We start from the raw sequence: 23,033 nt of genomic DNA on the forward strand, positions 1-23,033 counted from the left end.
ATCGCATGCAGCCGAAAGATCTCCTTAACGGGCTAAAGAAACTCCGGTATGATTGCCACCAAGCTTGTACTGCATTTCCTGCATTTCCAATCTCCGGTTTCCATGTCCAGGGCATGTGGGAAGCCGCCAATCATGACTACTCTCTCACAGCGCTGCAGTGTATCTTGTCCCACTGATATTCACCAACTCATTGGATAACATGATGAAAATGAAGACGCAATGGCCTTGAACCCCTCACTGCTGGTGGTACCCCTTCCAATTACTATAGGACAGGATGCAAAGCACCAGCAGAGCCTTGAACCCCTCACTGCTGGTGGTACCCCTTCCAATTACTATAGGACAGGATGCAAAGCACCAGCAGAGCCTTTTGTGGCGGTAGATGAATAACGAATGCCTATCCTCTTCAGTTATTCCTTCTCTCTCGGTTTGACCATCCACAAAGCAATTCGCTATGGTAGCACGGGCTATATCAAGGTCGAGACCGCTTTGGGCCTCGTCACCAACAATCTTGAAGAAGTCGGCAGCAGTCCACTTTGGCTCCCACCCACTGCTGTGCCTTTTATCCGCAACGCCTTGTGGTATACCTCGCTGTCAGATCGAAGGACTAAGTACGTGGCAGTGTAAACATCTAACTTGAACCGAACGCAACCTGCATGGATGACGATGGCAACCCGACGGCATCCTCAGCAAGCTGCACGCTTGGCCAGACGGCCGCTGTCGGTTCCTTGACTATATCATGGGCGTGGAGTGGCTTGGTCAAAGCTTCCATGATCTCCCCCCAACTCAAATATTGAGCCGCTGCAAAACAGGTAGCCCTTTTGGCCGCTTTCAGGATGCTTCTCGTCAAACAGCGTGATGAGGAGAACGTAGTAGTCCACAACGTCAGAGATATGCGCCGCCGGCCAACGGCATGAGGAAGTAAGCACACAACATATTGCGACTCATTCCCGATTACATCACTTACACCTTCATACTCAAATTTGTATACTATCTTCTGCGCGATACTGGCACGAATGAGCCCCGGTACTTGAACCCACAGTTTTTGTATCGGCCTGTGCCTTGGCCGTTTACCAAGCGTAAAGTAGTCCGTTAATGGAAGCTATTCAATTCCTTATATTGATCCGTTGGGGCGACTCACAACCGAGAGGCGGAAAGACATTGAAGGATGCTACATTCACCTTCTCGAAGGATTCAGTAACAGCGACGCACACCTAGAAAGTTCATCATAGCCGTGCCCCTGCTAAGCCGCGGATTTGGAAAATTTTTCCGCACTCTTGCCACTGTGAATGCATCTTTTCCTGGAACCTGTTTCTCAACTCGAAAAACAGATCAGTGTCCTTCACGGGCCTATGAGGCCGGCCCTCTCTTTGCTGAAGGCTCCCATTCCGGCTGTCTGACTGCAATGAGCATCTACTTTCGCAATCCGTTCCATAACTTAGAATAAGAATAACATATCTCACGTGAATGAAGAATGTCTCTTTTCCGGTGGCCTTGCGTCTCTTCTGTAGGGCCAAGATCAAAGGTACGGCCAGATTTAGTTCGACTGAACTCTCACAATGGATAGCGATAATGACTATAAGGGCTTTCTGTATGAGCAATTTTCACGGGGGCAGTCGTAGGTGCTATACCATTCTTCTAGAGTACAATGCTAGTTATCTTGTCCTGGTCAAGCAACAAACTCTGGAAGGCATTGACACTCAGCTTGCCAAAGCGTCTGGCCTGATCATCAGAGCGGACAATAAATGCTGACATGCGCTCCAGAGCTTTATGATACCGCTACTCCTAGGCGATGCGAGATATGTTGCGGAAAGCATACCTTGCCGCTGTGCAGGTTGAGCTTCTATTATACAGGCTTTTTCAACTGCTTGACAAAGTCGCACGGCTCTGCATTGAGTCCGGTGCTGGCCCCAAGGAATGGAGCCAAGGATTTCTCAATAACGAGTTGAATCATTACCTCAGTATTCTGAGATTTGCAACGACCGCTGCCTAACCGTTGCCTATCCTGACCAAGACCTCATGTCAAACAGGGTCAGCGCCAGCATAGATGGAATATCCTAGCCAATGGGTCTACGAAAGACCCCTGCCTCACAAAAGTTATGAACGTGCGGAAGTTGTGAAAGATATGCATTTCTCAGACACTTCGGTGACCATCAATGTACATGTAAGGTAGTAATCATAAAACGTGAATGAGACTTAGATACATCTTTCAGTCCAACTATGTACTGGAGTGAAGGGAATATTTACATGACAGAAGTGAAGAGGCTTGGTGAAAAGCCGATGCAAAGTGTTCCAACCTTGAAGAGGTTGGAAGAAGGGTGCGATTGTGCGTTCGCGTAACAAAAAGCATGGGCACCCTGATCCCTTACTGGCATGAAGACCACCACTCCGACGTAGCGACGCACTTGTAAGGAGCCTGGCACTGAGTCGGGCCCGTGTAGCCATTGCCGCCGCACTATTATACAACAGTTAGCTTTCATTCTAGATATCATCCATACTATGAGAAGACTCACCTGGCCCCATTGGGGGACGGAACCGCCAGAGGGAGGGTTGGTAGGGCTGGTGCTGGCAGTGGAGGACCGGGTGACTGTCTGGAGGGTGGTAGAAGCGGGAGGAGGAGGAGATGAAGAGCTGCCAAGGTCAGCCACGATCTTAGCCAGGTATCCCTGGTTGGTGAACAGCTGAGCCATATCCCACAGCATGACGCCGCCGAAGCTGGAAGAGCCCTGCGCGAGGGAGATGGCGCCAGAGAGCTGGGAGTCGGTAGGGAAAGATCCAGCGTTGGCACCGCCGACGTTGGCAGGAGTTCCGATGAGGACCTTTGCGTTCTTATTGGCGCTGACGGTCTTAGCCCAGTTGTCCCAGGTCGCCCAGTTGAAATCAGCAGGGAAGTGGGAGACACCGCAGCCATTGTTATAGAACTGGACATTGACCCAGTCGAAAGCGACCTGCCCGTCGAGGAAAGACTCGTCAGACGCATCGGGGTAGGGGCACTGAGGCGCAGCCGAGAGGTAGAACTTCTTGGAGGTGCTGGCATCGATCAAGCTGCGCAGCTCAGCAGCAAAAGGCTCCATGTTGTTCTCGATGGGGTCTTCAAGATCAAAGTCGAAGCCGTCAACAACAGCGTCGCCAAAAGGTCGAGGAGTGCTGTTGCCGCTCTGGACGGGGCCGTACATGGCCCACATCTCCTGGGCAGCCGAGACAGCCGCCGAGGATGAGCTGAAACCACTCTCACTGTAAGTGGAGCCAAACAGACTCATCATGATTGTCTTTCCATAGGTCTGTTGGCACTCGGTAATGTCGGCGGCAACCTGGGGGCAGTTGAGCAGGTTGGGAGCCTCAGGAAAGGCGGTGCAGTTGTTTCCAACATTGGCAAGGTTAAGGTTAAGATTGTTGATGCCAACCATGAAGGAGATGTTGATGACGTCGACATCAGGGGCATTTTGGCAGTAGTATGAGAGGCGGTTTTGGCCTACACTGCCGGAGTTCTGGCCTACAGTTGACGGGATATTGTTAGCTTTAGATTCTTTGCGGCTAATCCTTCTTGATTCATTGTGTGAAGTCAGCCTCTTTGCCAACAAAGAGAATAATTATTTACCCCAGTAGACTACAATGTTTTTGTTGCTGTTCTGGTCCCAGCCGGCCCGCGCGGCGGGGAGAAGGGACAGAAGCCCAAGTGCGGAAGTGAAGGAAGAAAAGGAAGGCATATCGGCTGCTTTAAGTCCGAAGGAGCGTGAGATGATCGAAGGAATGACTGAAAAGGAACGAAGACAGCTCTGGATTTGCCTGTCGTGCTGTTGAAGTGAGAGTCACCAAGTGTGCGGATCGAGGCATTATATGAGTTTGATGAATGGTCTTATATGTTTCAAGTCGGGCCACATCGCCTTACAGTGTTACCAATGAGGCAGCTGGATCAGGCTTACACCGGTCACATCTTGCTAGTAGAACAGTTGGGTAGGTGTTATGCCAATACTTGACGATAACCCACCCAGGCGGCTCCAGTTCACAGGCTGACATGGTTACATGAATAGGCATGTCGGTTGACGACTGAAACATTCCATACCAGTAGTTGTCGGAGTATGGGCGTCAGATGTTGTGCTATCTTCGTCAGTCGTGACGGCGAAAGGGATAGGGACTAGCTTGTCAAACCCACCTGCAGTACTGATAATGCGGGCTATGAATGCACTCCAACCGCGATTACTGTGAGTTTGATGCAACGTTATTCTCTACTATATCCAGGCCCGATATGATTTCCAAGTCTCAATGCGGAAGGTTGAGAGTGGTAGCAGAGGCGGCTAGGAAACATGCCCGTCACCTCTAGTCGGAATCTATATGCAGGTACCAGTTTCAAGTGAAGCATTTACCACTCTCGAAATTACCTTGCCGATTTCGGTTTACACGATTCATCTCCATTTCTTCGGTGATGTTCCTACCAAGTACTAGCTGATAAAGATTGTGAACAGTAAAACCACTTATTATACCTCTTTCAGACTAGTAAGCGCCGCCAAGATGGAGACATTTAAAGATCCTTTCCTCAGCAAAACTTCAATAAAAAGAACAATGCCAGTTGCTACTGCTCGGCAGTAATATTCAATGGTTTCGCTCAGAGTGTTTAGAGTCTAGCCGATTTTGTCAGCTCCTCAGCTCAGAGCTTCCGCATTCGTGATAGGCTTCATCTCTTGTCGGGGCAGAAGCATCTTCTTTGATCCCGCACGTGGCGGGTGCCATTCCTCCGTAATTTCGGATAAGACGGCATCGCCGTGCCATTGGCTGCTCTCCCTCTATATGGGGACGGCACGGGGATACCACAATGAATCAATCCGCCTGGGCGGGCTGTTCATTGGGGATTATCAGGCGCATCGCTAATACTGGTGTCTGCCTATGGCCATAAAATAGGTGTTTCCAGATGGGTAGAAGCCCACCACCTGTAAGCAGATGCTGACATTCGACAAATTACTTGAATCATATCGCTTGGGCGAATGTCGTTTACCCGCCCGCAGATATTTGCCAGTATAGACATATACTATTAGCAATGCGATATCGAAAACGCCCCGTGTGTGCACCCCATCCGTTCTCCCGGTGCAAGATTGAGGGCGGGAGACGACGTTGCAACGACAGAATATGGGATCCAGGTCTATCGAGAATGAGGTTCCGTGATACATAAAGTGATCCCCCACCGATGAGATGCAGGACCATGGCATTCTGTAAGCGAATGTTGGGGTGAGGGTGACTCTGGGCTGGGTATCTGTCTGCTGTATTGAGGCATTTCTCAGAAACCTCTACGTTGAAACACACGTTTCCTCTGGAAAGCGTGTTGATGATAACAGCTCTCGCACGATAACACAATCAGTATGGTATCGTTAAGCGCGCTCATCGGGCTTGGTTACACAAGAGACAAATTGATTAACACACTCATTGAACGAGTGAACGATGCAGGGTAGATACATCATGCATCATGGAACGATAAAACAGTCTGGGGACAATATTCGGGCTTCATCTGAGATGCAATAACCCTCTCTGCTTAGAGACGGTATTGCAACGCCAGCTCACCGGGTGCATTATACGTTGGAACCTTCATCTCCAGCGCCTCACCAGAATATCCTAAATCCTCAGCTACCAGCATCGCAGCCTTTTCGCCAATCAGTAGAGCCGTGGAGTACCTAGATTGGCGTTAGCCATTCGTCCTTATCAAAAAGTCAACAGGCTCAATGGGAGAAACTCACGTGTTACAGCCCACGTTGTCGGGACAGATACTGAGATCTGCAACCTTGAGTCCCTTGACACCGTGCACATTCAGCCGCTCATCCAGCACTCCGTGCTTCACGATACTGTTCCCTTCCTTGGGGGCCATGGAGCAGGTTCCCAAGCTGTGCCAGGTGCTCTCCACATGGCGCTTCACCCACTCTTCAATAGCATTGATGTCGCTCGCACTGTACTTGAGTTCCTCACGTGTATCAACCTTGTTGGAAGACAAAACGCTGACGCCCGCCTTTTTGTCGGGCGCCGGCAGGTATGAAGACCAGCTGCCATGGGTAATCCCCGCAGACAAGTTGCCGGGAAGCGCGTAGGTCTTGGTCGTGGCTAGGTCCATATCATGAGCTCTCGCGGGAGAGTCGTATTCGAAGAAGGGGTGCTACCATGCGTAAGGTAAGTCACGACAATAGCCAAGGGGTGCTATCCAGGGTAACGAACCATGGTCTCCACCTCTCCCGCATATGCATCCATCCTCCTTGCCGTCTCTCTCGACTTGATGTATCCCCACACCATGGGTACCATGTCACGCTCATCGTTCATAAAGCCGCAGTCAAAATCCGGGCTCTCGTATGGATCAGCGCTCTTGATATGGGTGCTGCCTCGGGAGAAAGGATATTCTAAGAAGTGGAACATTGTGAAGAACTTCCCAGGAGGCCTGGCGGGAAGGGTCAGAGACGAAGTCACTGTTTGAGGCGTTGGAAGGTTTCTCACATCAACATATGATCGCCGAACCAGCCTGATATGACACTGTAGTGCATCACCGGCTTGTCTGGCTTGTCCTTAAAGTAGCTCTTCCAGCCATCCTTGAAGTGAGGAGTTGGCCAGCTCTCGAATTCCTTCAACTCCTGCTCCGAAGGGCGGATCTTGACGCCTGCCTCAATGCCGTTAGTGGCAAGGGGTCCGGTTCCCTTCAAATGCCACTCATCGAAAACGCCTGTGTGTGAGGCCGACGTTAGTAGATGCAAATCACATCATGATCAGATACTGCGCCAATTTTCATCTACTTACGTTTTTGAACTTCAGGGTCACCCCGGATGAAGTCATCGAATGTCTCGACATCGGGTTTCGCTCGGAACACCGAAAATGTCAAGTAGTGGTCCTGAAAGTTGAGCCCAACTCCAGGAAGATTGACCAAGCAATTGACTCCGGCCTTCTTCAACTTTTCAGGGTCGCCGATACCAGAACGTTGAAGGATCAATGGAGACGAGAGCGTCCCGCCAGATACCACGATCTGCTTGCGTGCACGGAATATGCGGGTTCGAGGCTGACCAGTCCCTAGAGGCTTAGTTGGAACAGTCTGCACTCCGACTGCCCGTCCATTCTCGATGATCACCTTGTCAACCTTTGTGTTGCAGGCTAGGTAAAGATTGGAGTGGAGAGCTCGAGTGGCATGTATGTAAGCATGAGCACTGTCACTTCGCCGCCCGGTGTCTCGGTTGATCCACTTCAGCCAATGCTCAGCTCCATGCGCAGTGACGAGATCCTGAAGGTCATCAACAACAGGGATGCCCTGTGACTCTGCGGCCCGAAGGAAGTCGTCTTTGATGGGATACGTGTAATTACCGAAAGAAACCTTGATGGGACCTTCAAATCCATGAATGTCACGATTCTGGCTGGCCCTTTGATATGTCTCATGCTTCTTCATAAGAGGCAGTAGCTCTTTGGTTGTCCACCCCTTGGCCTGAAAGTCATCGTAGTCTGAGGCCGAAGCACGCGTGTACATCATGAAGTTGATGGATGAGCCACCGCCAAGGACGTGGGCGCAGGGCACAACGGCTTTTCGGCCAGCCAGCCACTTGGACGGGCGGGACTCATAGAATGATGCTGTCTTGGAATCCAGTTTCATGTTTCGTGGATAGATGCCCGGTCGAAAGACCCAAGGGTTGTTGAGGTTGCTCTCTCCAGCCTCAATCAACAAAACCTTGAGATTATGGTCCAAGTTTGCCAAACTGCACTTGTTAGTCTCATCGTCTTGATTATTCTGTGAAGGTTGTGGGAACACCGAGACTTACCGGCCGGCCACAACACAGCCGCAACTTCCACCCCCTGCCACAATGATATCGAACTCATCGGGCAAGGAGCTCCCATTCCCCGAGTACTGAGTTGTCATTTTGATAAACTCTCCGTCAGAATATATTGACTGTTCTTGAAGAGGATGCAACGATGTTGGAACAATCGTGAGGGAGCAACGAACATGCCTAGGTCTTAAATAGACCTCTATATGGCAACCATCCTTGATCCCGAAAAATCTCCCTTTAGAGTCTGATGTAATGAATGACTGAGCCACCCACATGTCATATTCGACCCCTCACGAGCAAGGTAGAGAAAGTAAGTGCAACCACTCCATGAATCTATAAGCGAGATAGAGTCATGAGCCCGACATTCCATTTACCCGTCAACTCTTGCCACATATCCCATAGGTCCGCATAAAGTAGGCTATAATATCACTTTCCGGCTTGCATGGCCAAGAATGCGGGGTGATAGTCCACGAGTAGGATGTGAGGTTCGGAAATCCTGTTTAGTAGAGGAGACTGATACTATATTGTTTCCTTGGAGAAAGTTTGAGGCAAATGGGTAACTCTTTGTAGCTAAATACTTATTGATATATGATTCTTTCGAATCCTGACATATTCACAAGATAGCTGATCGTATGGATGCCAGTCACGAGGGGCCAATCTGCCCCGGCTGAATTTGCTTGCCTACATGCTTGGTAGACTTATCATCTGCCGATTCAAGGAATACGCTCGGGGGCTTGATATACGCCGGTTGACAATCGTCACAACAATTTGTATACGAGTAGTTACAGTTGTTTGACAGTTCTCCCCGCTCACCCGGTTGTTCAAGGGCGTCCAGGCCAATCAGAGCCACAGTTCATGCACCCCGGATTCCTGCAACGGCACCGCCTGTGGAGACAAAGCACAGCCCCTCTCGTGCCCTCAGATCTAACATCAAGTGCGGGGACAGAAGCCATTCATCGTGAAGCAGCAAGCACATATCACTTTTGCGTGACGTATACTTGATTCCTTCTCGGAATCAATGGCGACTTATCGTGAGGGGCTCGGACACTGTACACGACTCGTCTTTCAGTTGGAGTTGAACATACCACATCGTGTCCGAGTCTTACCACAATATGATTCGCTGAGGTAGATGAAGGGTGCGAATCTAGTGGGCTTAGGAACCATCGGAACTCGCCCCCCCGCATGAAGTGCATCCATGAGCTATCCCGAATGTAACAGTCCGCATCGATCTTTCGGGTATTCTTTCATCCTTTCATCCTCATACGAAGTATGCCCTGACTGCAATGCCGAGCCTTCATTCTCGTTGCTCAGCCAACCTGAGAAGAGCGAATGTACAGAGGATCAAAGGGATGCAGCCAGTCTCGGTGGTTGTAATTCAAGCTGGAGATTAGCGTTCTGCAGTAAGAATCGTGATGCTCAACAGGAGAACTGTGTTTGAAAACCGGGCACCATTGGGTTCAGTATGGAGCAGACTTGACTTCGGTGTGCCGGCAACTAAAACACTAGCTGGAAAGTTAAAGAGACGACGATTATTCCCGGTGCTAATACTCTCGAACGTGTGGTCAAACATATTCCCCGCAGCTTGTCAATGAACGGCGCGGGGTGCTGATTTTGGTGTTGGGGGGGATATGTACTCCGTAAGCCGGTAGGTGCGAAATTTGGCGGGGGCAATGGCAGAATCCTAGATATACAAGACGCACTTACCTAGAGGTGTCAGATGAAGAGTCTCAGATGATTGAACATGGGTACGATACATGAGCGAGATGGATATGATGCCGGGGAAGAGGGATGGAACAGTTTGGGTCTCTTCACAACCGTGATCAAGTAAGGACCATGGTAGATTGGTTGGGTAAACAAACGGGCTCGGTTGAACAACATGTTCCCCTAACAGATTCATCATCTCCCCGACAAAGCCGATGAGGTCCAGATTAGTCGGCGAAAAGCTTAGTCGAAGCAGTTCGATTGAACCCCCCAGTATGAGAATGAGGGGAAATGCCCTTACGAGTTACAGCCCCCTCACATCGTCGGCGTAACTGACATCGCCCTTTAGGTGGATTGATCCCACAACCGAGAAGAAATGACAGTAAATGGATAGTTAGAGGGATCCTATGCGCGTACCTTCAAATCTACGAAGGCATTTACATCAGTTTTGTTCTTCACGGAAACAGCAATAGGATTGTGAAAGTTGGTTGATCAATAGCTAGTCGTCAGGCATTAAGAGGCTTCCTAATTTGCGAGTACTTAACCCCCAAAACTGTATCCATGCGGAGTACTTCTGAACAATCCGCAGTTAAACCAAGGACGTAAGGACTGTCGTTGGCGTGCGATGATTAACGGCTTGAGCTTTCCTACCCCTAGGTCGTTTGCTCAACAAGTAAGAGTGAGGATGGCTTCAAAGCTTGACTGGATACGGAGGCGCCCAGGCGTTAGGACCAGAGAGACTTGGGGCCTTGACCGTACCCCTACTATAAATATAGGGTGACGCGACATACTCTCTACCAGCTAATAGTGCACCGCGGGCTTTCTCTTTCATCTTTCGCCTTCTCCGCGACCGAGCGCGTGCTTGTTTACAACTGGGCCAAGGAATTCAGCGCCAAACCAGCAAAATGCATTCGCGATATGCTCATTCGGCAGTGGAAAAAAAGAGAACGAGTTGGGCATCCTCGTGGCTTACTATGCATACCTGAGCCAAAAGAAACCGAGTCTCGAAATTCGTTGTGGCGTATTCTCCAAGAAATCATACCCTTTATACCTCTCGAGCGACCTACCAACGTGTTGCAACCTGCGAGTCGTTGAATGCCTGTTGGATGACAGACCGAAAAGGGAAAAGAATAGCCCAGCGGCAAATTAGGTTGTTGGGCTGTCCAATTTGTGACTTGCCCAGGAGCAATGGTACCCACGGGCATAAGAATCACTTATAATTGCCATGCTTTCGGCCCCTGTGTCTAGCGTGGCGACAAAGCAAAGGTAAAAGTGTCAAAATACACAGGCTGGGATTATTGACTCACTGTCACAAAATGCCATGTTGGAAAGCGGACGTTGACTACTCGGCAGCGATCATTTGGCGTCCGATGAGCTTCGATCAAGAAATGAACTCACGAGATATGGAGTGCAAAATATTGTCAAGTATCACCAATCTCAAGTCGAATTGTAGGTTGCATCAACTGTAGACTTGTCCTAGATTATTTTTGATTGCACCGTACGAGCTATGCTGGAAAGACACATGTACCTACCTTTCAGGCATCGGGACCGGAGTGGACGAAGCACCCTGCTTAGGCTCACCTTAAGCGTGCCCTATCGTGACTATGATTCTAAATTAAACTACTCCGTACTACTACGCAGTAGATCAGGGGAAATTGCGGAGTGTTGCTCACCAGAGATCCACTGCTGGAACGACTGTCGCTCACCTCTGCTTTGGGTTGAATGAGCCAGGTAAAACTGCAACGGATATGTGAAAGGGAGGATTCTGTTACTGAAAGCTTTTGTGCCTGGTATGTAAGTCGACGGACAGGGCGCCGTACGAGTAAGCGTCAAACCCTTGCCCGTCTCTTTCTAGGCCGGCAAAGACGGAAAAAAGTAAGCAGGAAAGCATGATAAATGAACCTTGTGGAGGCTGACGGGTCCGACCGAATCAGAGCCAGGGCTGGAATCGTCCTTTTCAAAACCAGCAGTTGCACACATCTCCTTTGAGCAGAAACTATCCCAGCGCTCCCCACACTGCAGCGACAACCATATGCTCCATGAAGCAGAACAACACCATACGGACGGCGACCTCGGGACGCAAGCAGCAGCAGGCAAACGTACAATTTCTGAATTTGACAAATCCCAACGATGCTACCAGTTCGGATGCACTCGCTGTGATTCGATCCCACGTAGCGAAAAACACGCATGGCCGCAAACAACAAAGTCGCCGCGCTCGTTTGGAAATCCGGCAATACTGTCCAACTATATCGAGCAAGCCTAGCGATCACCTGCCGCAAGGGGCACTGCAGGCACAGGCCAAAGAGCCCGGCCGGGCAACAGTTGCACGGCCGCGGCAGAATCGCGACGACGCTCGTATGATTGAACGGAGGACATGGATACCCAACCCACAAACCTCTGTGACGTCTACGAGGAAGAACCCCTTCCAGACTTCAGCCAGCATCATATCCGACTCGGAGGATGCTTTGGTGGATCATTGTGAGGCTCTAGAACTTTGCCGTTGTACATGGAGATTTTTTTTCTCCCAGAGGCAGACGCAGTCGGAGCACTAATTGTTCGCAGACATCACCTTCGTCGTAGACCATGGCTATACCGGATGTATCCATTCGGAGACTGAGCAAGCCCTTCTCCAGAAGGTCCGAGCACAGTTTGTCCCATGGTCGCTTACAGATCGAGGCCTGCTGGCTGGGCTCTTTATGGCGGCCTGCCGAAGTTTGTTGACTTTGCATCCCGATAACGACTCATACAGGGTTTCACTGCTCAAGTATAAGAGCGAATGCTTCACAATACTCCGCGGCGCACTGTCGGCTCCGGACAGGTGTGTCAGTGATCATACCATTGCTTTGGCTTTGGTGTTGGCGACGGAGGAGGCAAGTAGCCCCAGCTCGATTGCGTCTATGCAGCGGATGCAGCTAACAGATAGATGCCGAATAGTTCCTCTGTGGGAGCATGGAGTATCGGCTGCATGGCGAAGCAGTCATAGAGATGGTCCGTATGAGAGGTGGGATCAAAGACCTTGGCCCAGACGGTATACTGGGATATCTCTTGGCCAGGTCTGTCTACAATCCAGTCTTTCAATACGTTGATGGGCCTGGCGCGTCACAGGTAGTGGCGTAGCACGGATACGTAGGTAATACAAGGATAATGATATTTCTCATCATCAATACGCTCATTGCCTGTGTAATACAAGAATATGTGACAGACAACCATCTCCGTTGATACGGGCGATGTTTCATGCAGTACATAGTAAGGCTTGTACCAAGGACTCTTTATTCCGCCCAAATCATCTTGGAGCGGGTGGTTCCGCACAAGAGAGCATCGCCGTTCCTGCACCCGAAGATACCGCCTCACAAATTTCGGCCATAAATTTATTGAACTGCAGCAAATTGCTAAGATTTTTTTTTCTTTTTGATGCCTTGTAACAACTGCACTGGGCACATGGTTGATATTTGCAGCTCTTGTGCATGGACAAGCGCGTGAAAAGGCTGTGCATCGCAGCAGCGCCACAACACACCATCAGCTTCAACCCCGCTCACTATTATCATTAAGGACCTATGTAAAACACTGTGCATATCTGCAACGGCAAGGACAATGTCGGCTCTTCTGGAAGGTTGGTAATAGCGAGCTGATATCTGGAATCTGGCCACTCTGCCATAAGCGAACACATTGTGACGAGAGATAGGAGACGGTTCATACAGCGACGAATATGAGGTCGTGTGCAAGATTGGTAAGTGCGCTAGGCCCTGTTCGCTCAGTCAAGCAGCAGCTATCATAAGCGGCAAACGATGCAACAAGGCTCTGAAAAATATGCAGACATATTCAAAGCCTTTCGAGTGAGAGGTTTCAAGGCATGCATTATTCGACCTGCGAAGGAGGTAGGTAGGTCTGGCGTAGAGCAGGAGATCAAGATTCTTCGTTGCTTGAAAGGAGGACCAAACATCTTGGAGCTTGAAAATATTATCCGAGACAATCAGGTAACCCTCGACCCCCCAAATCGCAATTCAACGATAAAACAGCTGGAGAGTCCGGGAAAGGTATCTGCTGATAAGTAAATAGTAGATGGGAACGCCATCCTTGGTCTTTGAGTGCGTGGAGAACATCGACTTCCGCCCCCTATATCCCACCTTTGGGAATGAAGATGCCGGCTACTACATGCGGGAGCTTCTAAAGTCTCTTTAATTCTGCCATGACAAGAGCATCATGCATCGAAACGTTCGACCCCACAACATTATGATTGACCACAGTCGACGCAAGGTATCTTTCTTTTGCGATTGAAGCCTTCTGTTTTGCTCTGATAGATAGAGGACTGATAAAGATACGACACTAGCTGCGCCTTCTTGGCTAGGAATATGCCGAAGTTTACGTCCCCGGCTCGAGGTATAGCGTCCGTGTCGGCCAAGGCTTTGCTAAGGCGCCCGAACTACTTTTACAACACGAAGAGTATGATTGCAGTCTAGATATGTGGAATGCGGGCGTGATTTTTTGCTTGATCATCTTCAGGAAAGAGCCATTCTTTCACGGCGCAAGCAGTTTCGATTTCCTGCAGATGATCGCCAGTGTGTTGGGCTCTAAGGGGTTGCTCAACTCCGTGAAGAAGTATGACATAGAAACAACTCCGGACGACGTTGACGCTATTCCATATTTCGAGAAGAGGGATTGGCGGAGCTTCGTCGACGAGCGAAACGAGCAGCTATCGAGCCATGAGGCGGTCGATCTCGTGAATAAGCTGCTTCAGTGGGATCATAAGGTAAACCGAGTCACGATCTCAAAGCCTTGATGAGTATGCTTTGCTTACATTCTCATCACAGCAACGACTCACTGTCACGGAAGCCTTGAATCATCCAAATTTCAGTTGACGATCTACATTGCTTCTTTGAAGAATGGTTTGCCCCCAAAAGCCTTATACAATACAAGATGTTAATTATTGAAGTCTTTGTCAACTCCTTTGGCGCTTTTAGCTAGAGCCTTTTGATGGACTCCTTGCATCTGCCACTCTGAAGCTATCACATTTTGACGACTCCATATGCTGGCCTACGATTTGGCTTTTGAAGGTAAAATCACTCTTGGCTTATCGATCGTCTGTCTCTTCATCATCGCGGATCACCCATCAACGGGACGTCGGCCAACCGCAATACGTAGATACTTCGTGGCACCATGAACCCATAATCATCTCTGCCGACACCATCTTTGTTTTCGCCCATGTCACCATGCGGGGATTTGCCTTTCTTAACCCTACGGTTGTGCAAAGCATATGCATACCCTGAGACGAGTGTCATCTGTCGACAAGTGTATACAGTATCTATCACCTCACATCACAGCCAGTTCAAGTCCAAGGCTTACATATAGCGCAACATTTTACCTCGCACATTCCATATCCCCTTGACGGCGGGGAGCTGCCTGGAGTGTTGAACCTGGGTGCACAAATAAACTCTATCGTTCATCGGCATTCAGAAGCAAAACCTGTTCCTCTCCAAATTCAGAAGCATTGTACCCAAGTTTGCCTAGAAACAAACAATTCTGTGTATCCAAATCTCATACCAGCACTCCAGACACAGTCGGCAGACTGTCTCGAAGAGAAGCAGTTCCAGTAACAGATGGATACTCTGACAATAGTTCCATGAACTCAAGGCGTAGAGTTTCGGGTATGCATAATGAGACAGATCCGATTATCAACGCCCAAAAAAGTAAAAAATTGTCGGTTTCCCAAGAGACAAACATTTCACGGCTCTTCAACAACCGTAATAGCTTGTATGCGAACGACGTGGCCCCTGTATTATCCATCCCAAATTTTCCCCGCAGCTCACTTATGTAGAGAATGCCAGCCAGCCGGAAGCACTCCCTGCGTTTTGAGAATTGGCTGGCTATGCCGTTTGTGTCCCGAGGCAACGACAAGAGGTCATGAAGGATTGGAGCAAAGTGAAAGCCAGGAAACAGAACGGTTCGCCAGAATGCATGACCCTGGGCCTCTGCTTCCGAACTAATGATACTGGTGACTTGTTGAATAGCGTCAAAAATGTGTGCCACGGCTGGGTCTTCTGCCAGGGTACAGTTGCTGCTGAGGGCATTCGGCGAGGGCATTGGGGTAATCCGAAGTTTGCTCTCAGCCAACAAGGTGTCATAAGGCTGAGGAAATCGCGGTTTTGTATCCTGGAGATAAGCGCCGCGAATATCGATCCTGTTGGGCAGATGAGTCCTCTACCTCTGCACCTATCATCATGAAACAGCCGGATCATACCAATACGTCATCAACCAAATGACAGGCAAATGCTGAAGCAAAACTAGGCCACCAAGACCGCTGATGGCGTGTGAGAGTCCGTCAAGGTGGACGTTGATGAGCTGTGAGTTGCTTGTGAGGTTCTGCCATTCCTTTCTTAGCACAACATGATCCCCCCATTAGCTTCCAATATCAATCCACACCTACTGCAAATGCGGCAAATGTTAGAATTGCTACGATAGTCTCGAGGCTAGCTCGTTGGGAAGGATCGTCTAGGCGTCGCCGTAGCGCCCTCGTGGCCATGAGGGAGAATCTCGCATAATCTATAGTACTCTCATGGTCCCCAGTACTCGTATGTTTTCTGTGCCACGCGGAAGACGATAGCATTTGGGTAAGCGATGCGCTTCCATGGAGAATGTCGAGAAACCCAATCTCGATCATGGATTTGAAGATGACGCAGCCTCCTCCATATACTAGAGAAGATGCTAAGCATGAGCCGTCGTCTAAGCAGACAGGGGTATGAATACGAACAATGGTTCCATAATTGGCGAGCGCGCGGCCGCTGATCGGGAGGTATCAACAAGAAAATGCCAGCGCCGTCTCTTCCATCCATGATATCGTATTCTGCCGGGTTCACCTGGATCGTTTCGCTGACCTGCGATGTGGAGGCCACAGGCAGCGGAGCATACTGCTCCGGTCGAAGAGCTGCATCGCGCGATAAAGCCTGAAGCCACGATCCGACATCGAGATCAGTCACGAGAGCATTGCGCGGAGGAGGAGGATTGCGCCGTCGATAGTCAGCTTGCGCCCGACTTCTGACCCGCCTCCGAGTTTCGCTGTCGCCGCGTATGTTTGTTCCGGAGACCGTTATGAATTCGAATTGTGGGCGATTAGGCCCACGGCTGTGCTGCTCTCTGCCTGGCTGTGAATCAGCTGCTTTGTCAGCCCAGCATGGATGGCACGTTGGGCTCACTGCTTCTTCCGTCCATAAGGGATATTGCGTTGCGTTCAGTTGATGCGCAAAAGAGGTATGTAAAGTTCCACAAGAAAGATGACAAAGGGCTGCGAAGAGTAATATATGTATTCAATCACACAAGAACCTGTAGACTAGGATGATAGTTTCCCGGTGGGAGACTAGGTAAATGTAGCTAAAACCGCCCAGAGCGGCGCTCCACTTACACCGTTTTACACCGTTTCCCTGGCTTGACTTATCCCGAGCCTTGCCCCGTTCTGCTTGGTATGCACCTACTGTGTGCCTCTAACATCGGCATGACCGGGCCATGCAGCTGCTGAGATCTTGATTGTCACTCATGCGTAGATACAAGCAAACATTTCCTGTTTCATATGATCTCACAGGGAGACTGACGATGCAAGCGGAATAGAGCAATATGAGATTACATTCATTCTCCTGATCTAGCCTAGAAATTGTGCAACCTCCTCTGCGATCAACGGTCCATCACTCTCCGCCGCAAAATGGCCAGCGTCAATAAACTTAACAATTGCGTTTGGCAAGTCTCGTTTGAAGGCGGCCGCTCCAGCGGGAATGAAAAACACGTCGTTCTTCCCCCAAATTGCCAGCAGGGCCACCTGAGAGGACCGGAAGTATTCATGGAACTTCTCATATAATGGGACATTGTTCTGATAATCCATGAAGAGGTCCAGTTGTGCGTCCTTCCTCCCAGGGCGCTGCAGCAAAGTATAGTCTAGTGTATAAGATTCGGGTGCGATGCTCTGAAGGTTGGGAGTGCCGTTCTCATACTGGAATTTGGTGATATCAAAGGTCAACATGGCATCTGCAACCTTGGATCGATCTTCCGAGGTGTTGTCGCTGGCCCAGAAATCTTTGATCGGCCCCCAGACGTCGCCAAAACCCTCGACATAGGCATTGCCATTCTGGGTGATGATTGCTTCGACAGCCTCAGGACGACGCAATGCTAGACGCAGACCAACCGGTGCGCCATAGTCGAAGACGTAAACAGCGAATTTGGAAATTGAGAGCGAGTCTAGAAATTCAACGAGGACGTCTGTAAGAGACTCAAACGTATATTTGAAGCCTTCAGGCGCCTCGGTGAAGCCGAAGCCGGGAAAGTCTGGCGCAATGACTCGGTATCTTTTAGCGAGCAGTGGGATGATATTTCGGTATTGATGCGACGATGACGGGAAGCCATGAAGAAGCAGAATTGTCTTGGAGGGGTCTGCGGGACTCTGCTGGCGATAGAAGACATCCACGCCACTCTTGGGCAGTGGGATTCGGATATTTTGGGTCGCGGCCATTATTGGTCTCTTCGGTGTCGTATTTCTTTTGAAGATCGTTCTTACGTCGTCAGTTTTTGTAAGAACCCTTGGGTGGGATAAGAGGTGAGTTGCTCTATTGCGTTGCTGTGAACCCGTTGGCAAATGATGTAGTTGGTCTTTTATCGTGGCTCAAGAGGGGAATTTATACGGCTCTTGGGCCCCCTTAATTAAAGCCCAACCTCTTCTTTGAAGACTGATCTGGCAATTGCTGAATCGTAAGTTGCAGACAGATCACGTCACAGCTGTGGAATCACTTTCCACGCCCGATACCTTACCGTTAAAGCTGGACGTTTTCAACGCCACACTTCTGTCTCCACTAAACCGCATGTGGGAAACGCTGGCTTCACGCCGGTAGGTTTAACAGCGGCCTGTGTTACTAATTCAGTGTGCCTACAGACATGTAGGTAACTTTAGGCTCGGTGAAGAATGACAAAAAGGAAGAGACTTAGTTGCAAAATCGGTTGCTGGGAGGATATAATGCGCGACCACAAACGCATTTCGTGGCTTTACATAGCTCTTTTACCCGCGCTGCTGGATGTATGTCGGCAAGTCATTCATTGCTGTTATCGCTCAAGCAAAGTTTGAGAATTACTTGAACCAGGCAACACAGAAGTGCAGGAAGCCAACTGACTGACCATGAGCATTATACATCCGGAGGGAAGCAATCCTCTTTGATTTGAATTGGTATGATAGCACATGGCGGTGATTTATAGCCCGGAAGTCTGCGAGCACGATTTAACGATACCTACCTAAAGATATCTGAGTCTATATTATATAATTCCATTGGGCCAACATAAAGGCTTGCTCATGGCATCCTCAAGATGGCTTGCCATGCTTCCATCGACATCCAGAGTGGCAGAAATGCATGAAGCTCACGCCCTTCGCCAGTCGGCGGAGGTCCCGGAATACGCGGTTTCGTTACGCTGGTATCACACGGTCTTACAGCTTCGAAGAACGCTAGGTCAAAAACAGGCAATGCTGCCTCCTGGCCTTGCATATGGACTATCCAGCTAGCATGGATTAGGGAGCTTGTGCGGAGACCTCCGGATTATTAAGTCATATGAAGGAGTGCACTTCGCCATATAGAACAATTCCACTTCGACTCATATGCCAGCATTTACACTACCGGAGACGAAGATGTAAAAGTTTTCTTCCACCGCGAGTTGACAAATCACATTCAAGCCGTTGTTTGACGTTGCCGGATTGATGAGTAACTCGAGAAGCAGAGGAGGCTTTCAGCGGGAAAGATCTAGGATATTCGTCACATCAAGAATATGTCGGTGGCGTCACTACCGTCTCAAGTTTCCAAGTTATATAAATGGACGGCATCGCCCCAGTCTTGTTACCTACCTGTTGCAGTCCATCAACACATTGTAATCCAGTCGCTACAACTGTGCTCGACATCTCCCTAACAGAGTCAGTTACACTTGAACGGATTAAGGGGGGCCGTCACTCTTCAACTCTTTACAACTATCACACGCACCGTCCGCCGTTATACTCAGCTTGTCAAACGGCATGGCTGATACCACCATGGATGCAATCGTCATCTCCAAGTTTGGGGGGCCCGAAGTCCTCGAGATTCAGAAGGTGTCGAAACCAGAACCCGTTCATGGGGAGGTTCTGATACAGGTTTTTGCCTTTGGTGTAAACCATGCGGAGATGCACATGCGCAAAGGCGAATGGGATGAATGGAACCCAATCACAGGCTTAGAATGTGTTGGAGTTGTCGCAGCTTGCCCCGGGGGTGAGGTCGAGGTCGGCAGCAAGGTCGCTGGAGTCATGGGAGGTATGGGCAGAAACCGTCCCGGGGGGTACGGCTCATTTGTCAATGTTCCCGTTGCGAACGTGGTTCCCATCAAGACTGAACTTCCTTGGGAGTACCTTGCAGCTATCCCCGAAGTTTATTCCACGGCATACTCTTGCCTGTTCACCGTTCTCGACTTGAAGCCCGGTGAGTCGTTACTCATCCGAGGATCCACCTCTACCATCGGTCAGGCAGCTCTTCACTTAGCAGTTGATGCCGGTGCTCGGGTCACGGCCACAACCAGACGTGAGGCGCGATTCAGCTTCGTGAAAAAGCTGGGCGCCGTAGACGCCAAACTGGAGCACAAGGGTCTTGGCTCCGAGTTTCCCAGCGGCTTCAAGTTCGACAAGGTTTTGAACCTCATTGGCAACAACGTCCTCCTCGAATCTATCAGCTTGACTCGAGCTGGCGGACGCATGCTGCAGGCGGGATGGTTGGGCGGATTGGAGCCCCTCGCTAATTTTAACCCCATGGTCGAGATGGACTCTGGCGTTCACTTCAGCTTATTCCACAGCAAAGTATTGGGTTCGCCTGAATTTCCCATGTCCAAGATTCCACTCCAGGAAATTGTCACCAAGATTGAAAAGGGTGCGTGGGATGCCAAGCCAGCTTTTGTCTTTGAGTATAAAGATATTCAGAAGGCGCACGAGATGCTGGACTCCCATAATGCTGGAGGAAAGATTGTTGTCAAGCATTAGGCAGTAGTATTATCTCTCTACCCGAGACAATATTCATTCAAACCCAATAGAACTGAGCTCATGAACTCGTCTCATTGTCAGCTTTATTAAATGGGCAACCAAAGTCAGTTCGCTCTGATTACTGTCCAACATGTGTTTTAGGTAGTACCAGAAGAGCAATTCTTGTCTCATCATTTCTCTTTGATCCTCTGATCATCAATTCCCTCTGCGTAGTTACCCACCATTGAGCATTTTTCGTGCGTGTGCCAAAACTACCCTCTCCGCAGTATCGCATTGTTCAGACTCAATACTCTGTCGTACCCAATGGTTTGCCTTGGCCAAGAAGGCATGAGTATTAAGGCACATACATCTTAGCCGGAAGGAATTACCGACCGACGCACTCGCCATCCGGTATGCTCCCTCGCCTATCTTCCCATCCCATAGCAAACGCATATTTTGCTGGTGTATCGAGGCAAAGACCTATGGAAAGGCGGCACGCAACTAAGGCCGCATCTAGCCGCCATCTTTAGGCGCGCCCTGCGAAAGACTGATTGCGGGTCGCGGTAGGAACTTTGTATTGGGCCTGTCGACGGCCGCCGATTACTTTATATACTGGATGAGATAACCTCTGAGCTGACAATCGACGGGCGTTGGAACAGTTTATGAGCAGCAAGAGACAGCTTTTTATAACATATCGCGATGAATGTTGGATTCTTAGGACTGGGCGTGATGGGGACTCCCATGGCGCTCAATTTGTGCCGCAGATTCCCAACCACTGTTTGGAACAGAACAGCCTCCAAATGCGCAGCATTAACACAGGCTGGCGCCGGACTCGGTCAAACGCCAGCCGAAGTGGTTGAACAATCCGACGTCATCTTCACCATGATGTTCGACGGTCCTGCCATACGATCTGTGATTGACGATGACTTCAGAAAGGCGCTGCGGGGCAAGACGCTCATCAACACCAGCTCAGTGTCCGTGGAGTTTAGTCATAGCATGGCAAAAGAGGTTCATGAAGCAGGCGGCAAGTTCATCGAGATGCCGGTCAGTGGGAGCAAGGTGCCGGCTGAGACAGGCAATCTCGTGGGAATGATGGCTGGCGACCAGACCGAGTGCGAGAGAATCCGACCGTTTATCGAGCCGATTACCTGTGCAGCCATCTATTGCGGACCTATTGGGGCTGGCCTGAAGACCAAGTTTGCAGTCAACACCTTCCTCATAACAGTCACGGCTGGCCTTGCTGAATCAATGAATCTGGCTCGGGCACAGGGCCTCGATCTGGAAGCGTTCAGCAATGTGCTGGATGCCGGCCCTTTAGCTTCTGCTTATTCGAGAATAAAGCTGGCCAAGATGGCCAACGCCGATTGGTCTGCCCAAGCGGCTGTAAAGGACTGCTACAACAGTACTGAGCTTATTCGAGCTGCGGCATGGGCTGCAGGAGCAAATACACCTCTCATCCAGGTTTGCAACTCTTTGTATCGACAGGCAATGAAATCTGGGTTGGAGGAGGAGGACATGTGTGCCGTCTATAGAGTCCTGTCAGGACAATGACGACAGCACCTTACAGAGCTATACGTGGTACGACTGCCTCGAGAGAAGACAGACGGTGGAGCGTGGGGGTTATCGACCTGCCTTGCCACATGCAAGACCAACGAACTTGGCGCATCTCGAAATCTAGAGAAATTGGAAAATGGGCTAGAACCCCGTTATATTATCTCGAGTCACCCAACACTTCTTGGATTGAATAATTTTGGCGCGGACTTGAAAGGCTTGGTTCATGAATGATTTGTCCCAGATTAGTCTACTGAGAGTCAAATATGCGTTTCACATCCAGTGCTCCGTGAGCTAATCGATCTATTTTCAGGAATAAACCGAAAGCTTGCCCTCTAGCTTAACGAAAGGCATTGGAGAGTACGTCTAATTTCTAAATCGAACCTCGTGCCTTTGGGAAATGAGTGTCATTCAATTCGCTCTCTGCTCTAGGTCCACGTGGTGCGTATGATGTCGGGCAAAGGACCCGTTAGAGCGCTATGAAGCATGTATGGGATGACAGACGATCAAGAAAATGGTACCTGATGTGACGGAGATTGAGAGCTAAAACCCTTCTTCGGACTGACGATGGCAAGCTGAGCCTACCTTAGCTCTGGCTTGTTGGTTAGCCGATTGAGGAGATCTGCAGATGTATATTCGCCGGAAAACTCCCCGGTGATAAGGGCGATGGATGATGCGACGATATTACAACATGGATGACCATCAATCTGGCTTTGGGTGATAGCGTACGCATGGAAAGAATTTTAGGGTTGATCGCAGTGAAGTCAAGATTCACAGATTCGACTTACTTCCAACATCATGTCAAGCAACCCCGACTCAGCTCAATCAGATTGCTTATCGAGGTCCAACGTACGCGCTCAGACTCACCACTTGGACGTGGCAGCGTGTTCAGAAAAGAGCCTTTGCATGCCGATTAACCGATCTATTTGCAAAAAGACCCGGGACGAGAGCTAGGGTCTATGGGAAATGCTAGTATTGGATCCACATCCGCTGGCTGTTCTGTGAGTGCAGAGACCTTTCAG

General features: G+C 49.8%; 9 protein-coding genes across 9 annotated transcripts; 4 read left to right on the forward strand and 5 right to left on the reverse strand.

Annotated features, from left to right (window-relative positions):
- Nucleotides 1-234: 234 nt before the first annotated feature.
- CCMA1212_007549 (uncharacterized protein) lies at nt 235-1,892 on the reverse strand (the record flags this gene model as incomplete). The annotated part of the gene is made up of 6 exons (XM_073704716.1): nt 1,817-1,892; nt 1,645-1,776; nt 1,273-1,586; nt 1,210-1,240; nt 634-1,099; nt 235-572 (listed from the first exon to the last, which is right to left on the reverse strand). The coding sequence occupies exons 2-6, from the start codon at nt 1,750-1,752 to the stop codon at nt 235-237; spliced, it is 1,257 nt and encodes a 418-aa protein (XP_073557059.1). The 5' UTR covers nt 1,753-1,776; nt 1,817-1,892.
- Nucleotides 1,893-2,362: 470 nt separating this feature from the next.
- Nucleotides 2,363-3,704, reverse strand: CCMA1212_007550 (Endochitinase 33; the record flags this gene model as incomplete). Its single annotated transcript, XM_073704717.1, has 3 exons — nt 2,363-2,452; nt 2,511-3,490; nt 3,596-3,704. The coding sequence occupies 3 exons, from the start codon at nt 3,702-3,704 to the stop codon at nt 2,363-2,365; spliced, it is 1,179 nt and encodes a 392-aa protein (XP_073556800.1).
- A 1,814-nt stretch (nt 3,705-5,518) lies between these two features.
- On the reverse strand, nt 5,519-7,947 carry CCMA1212_007551 (Alcohol oxidase 1; the record flags this gene model as incomplete). The annotated part of the gene is made up of 7 exons (XM_073704718.1): nt 5,519-5,657; nt 5,721-6,130; nt 6,190-6,406; nt 6,463-6,685; nt 6,760-7,700; nt 7,764-7,891; nt 7,942-7,947. 7 exons carry the CDS (start codon nt 7,945-7,947, stop codon nt 5,519-5,521), a joined length of 2,064 nt encoding a protein of 687 aa, XP_073556799.1.
- A 3,245-nt stretch (nt 7,948-11,192) lies between these two features.
- On the forward strand, nt 11,193-12,587 carry CCMA1212_007552 (uncharacterized protein; the record flags this gene model as incomplete). Its single annotated transcript, XM_073704719.1, has 4 exons — nt 11,193-11,201; nt 11,405-11,948; nt 12,033-12,292; nt 12,405-12,587. The coding sequence occupies 4 exons, from the start codon at nt 11,193-11,195 to the stop codon at nt 12,585-12,587; spliced, it is 996 nt and encodes a 331-aa protein (XP_073557005.1).
- A 568-nt stretch (nt 12,588-13,155) lies between these two features.
- On the forward strand, nt 13,156-14,326 carry CCMA1212_007553 (Casein kinase II subunit alpha; the record flags this gene model as incomplete). Its single annotated transcript, XM_073704720.1, has 5 exons — nt 13,156-13,444; nt 13,530-13,639; nt 13,667-13,724; nt 13,816-14,217; nt 14,279-14,326. Exons 1-5 carry the CDS (start codon nt 13,256-13,258, stop codon nt 14,324-14,326), a joined length of 807 nt encoding a protein of 268 aa, XP_073557004.1. The 5' UTR covers nt 13,156-13,255.
- A 676-nt stretch (nt 14,327-15,002) lies between these two features.
- Nucleotides 15,003-16,673, reverse strand: CCMA1212_007554 (uncharacterized protein; the record flags this gene model as incomplete). The annotated part of the gene is made up of 5 exons (XM_073704721.1): nt 15,003-15,645; nt 15,706-15,827; nt 15,892-16,157; nt 16,216-16,602; nt 16,658-16,673. 5 exons carry the CDS (start codon nt 16,671-16,673, stop codon nt 15,003-15,005), a joined length of 1,434 nt encoding a protein of 477 aa, XP_073556798.1.
- Nucleotides 16,674-17,097: 424 nt separating this feature from the next.
- On the reverse strand, nt 17,098-17,958 carry CCMA1212_007555 (putative hydrolase; the record flags this gene model as incomplete). The annotated part of the gene is made up of 1 exon (XM_073704722.1): nt 17,098-17,958. One exon carries the CDS (start codon nt 17,956-17,958, stop codon nt 17,098-17,100), a length of 861 nt encoding a protein of 286 aa, XP_073556797.1.
- Nucleotides 17,959-19,509: 1,551 nt separating this feature from the next.
- CCMA1212_007556 (Quinone oxidoreductase PIG3) lies at nt 19,510-20,481 on the forward strand (the record flags this gene model as incomplete). Its single annotated transcript, XM_073704723.1, has 1 exon — nt 19,510-20,481. One exon carries the CDS (start codon nt 19,510-19,512, stop codon nt 20,479-20,481), a length of 972 nt encoding a protein of 323 aa, XP_073556971.1.
- Nucleotides 20,482-21,159: 678 nt separating this feature from the next.
- On the forward strand, nt 21,160-22,011 carry CCMA1212_007557 (Glyoxylate/succinic semialdehyde reductase; the record flags this gene model as incomplete). Its single annotated transcript, XM_073704724.1, has 1 exon — nt 21,160-22,011. One exon carries the CDS (start codon nt 21,160-21,162, stop codon nt 22,009-22,011), a length of 852 nt encoding a protein of 283 aa, XP_073556796.1.
- Between the last annotated feature and the right edge of the window lie 1,022 nt (nt 22,012-23,033).

This window comes from Trichoderma ghanense, assembly GCF_004382785.1.
Source record: "Trichoderma ghanense strain CCMA-1212 chromosome Unknown scaffold_9, whole genome shotgun sequence".
NCBI lineage: Eukaryota > Fungi > Ascomycota > Sordariomycetes > Hypocreales > Hypocreaceae > Trichoderma > Trichoderma ghanense.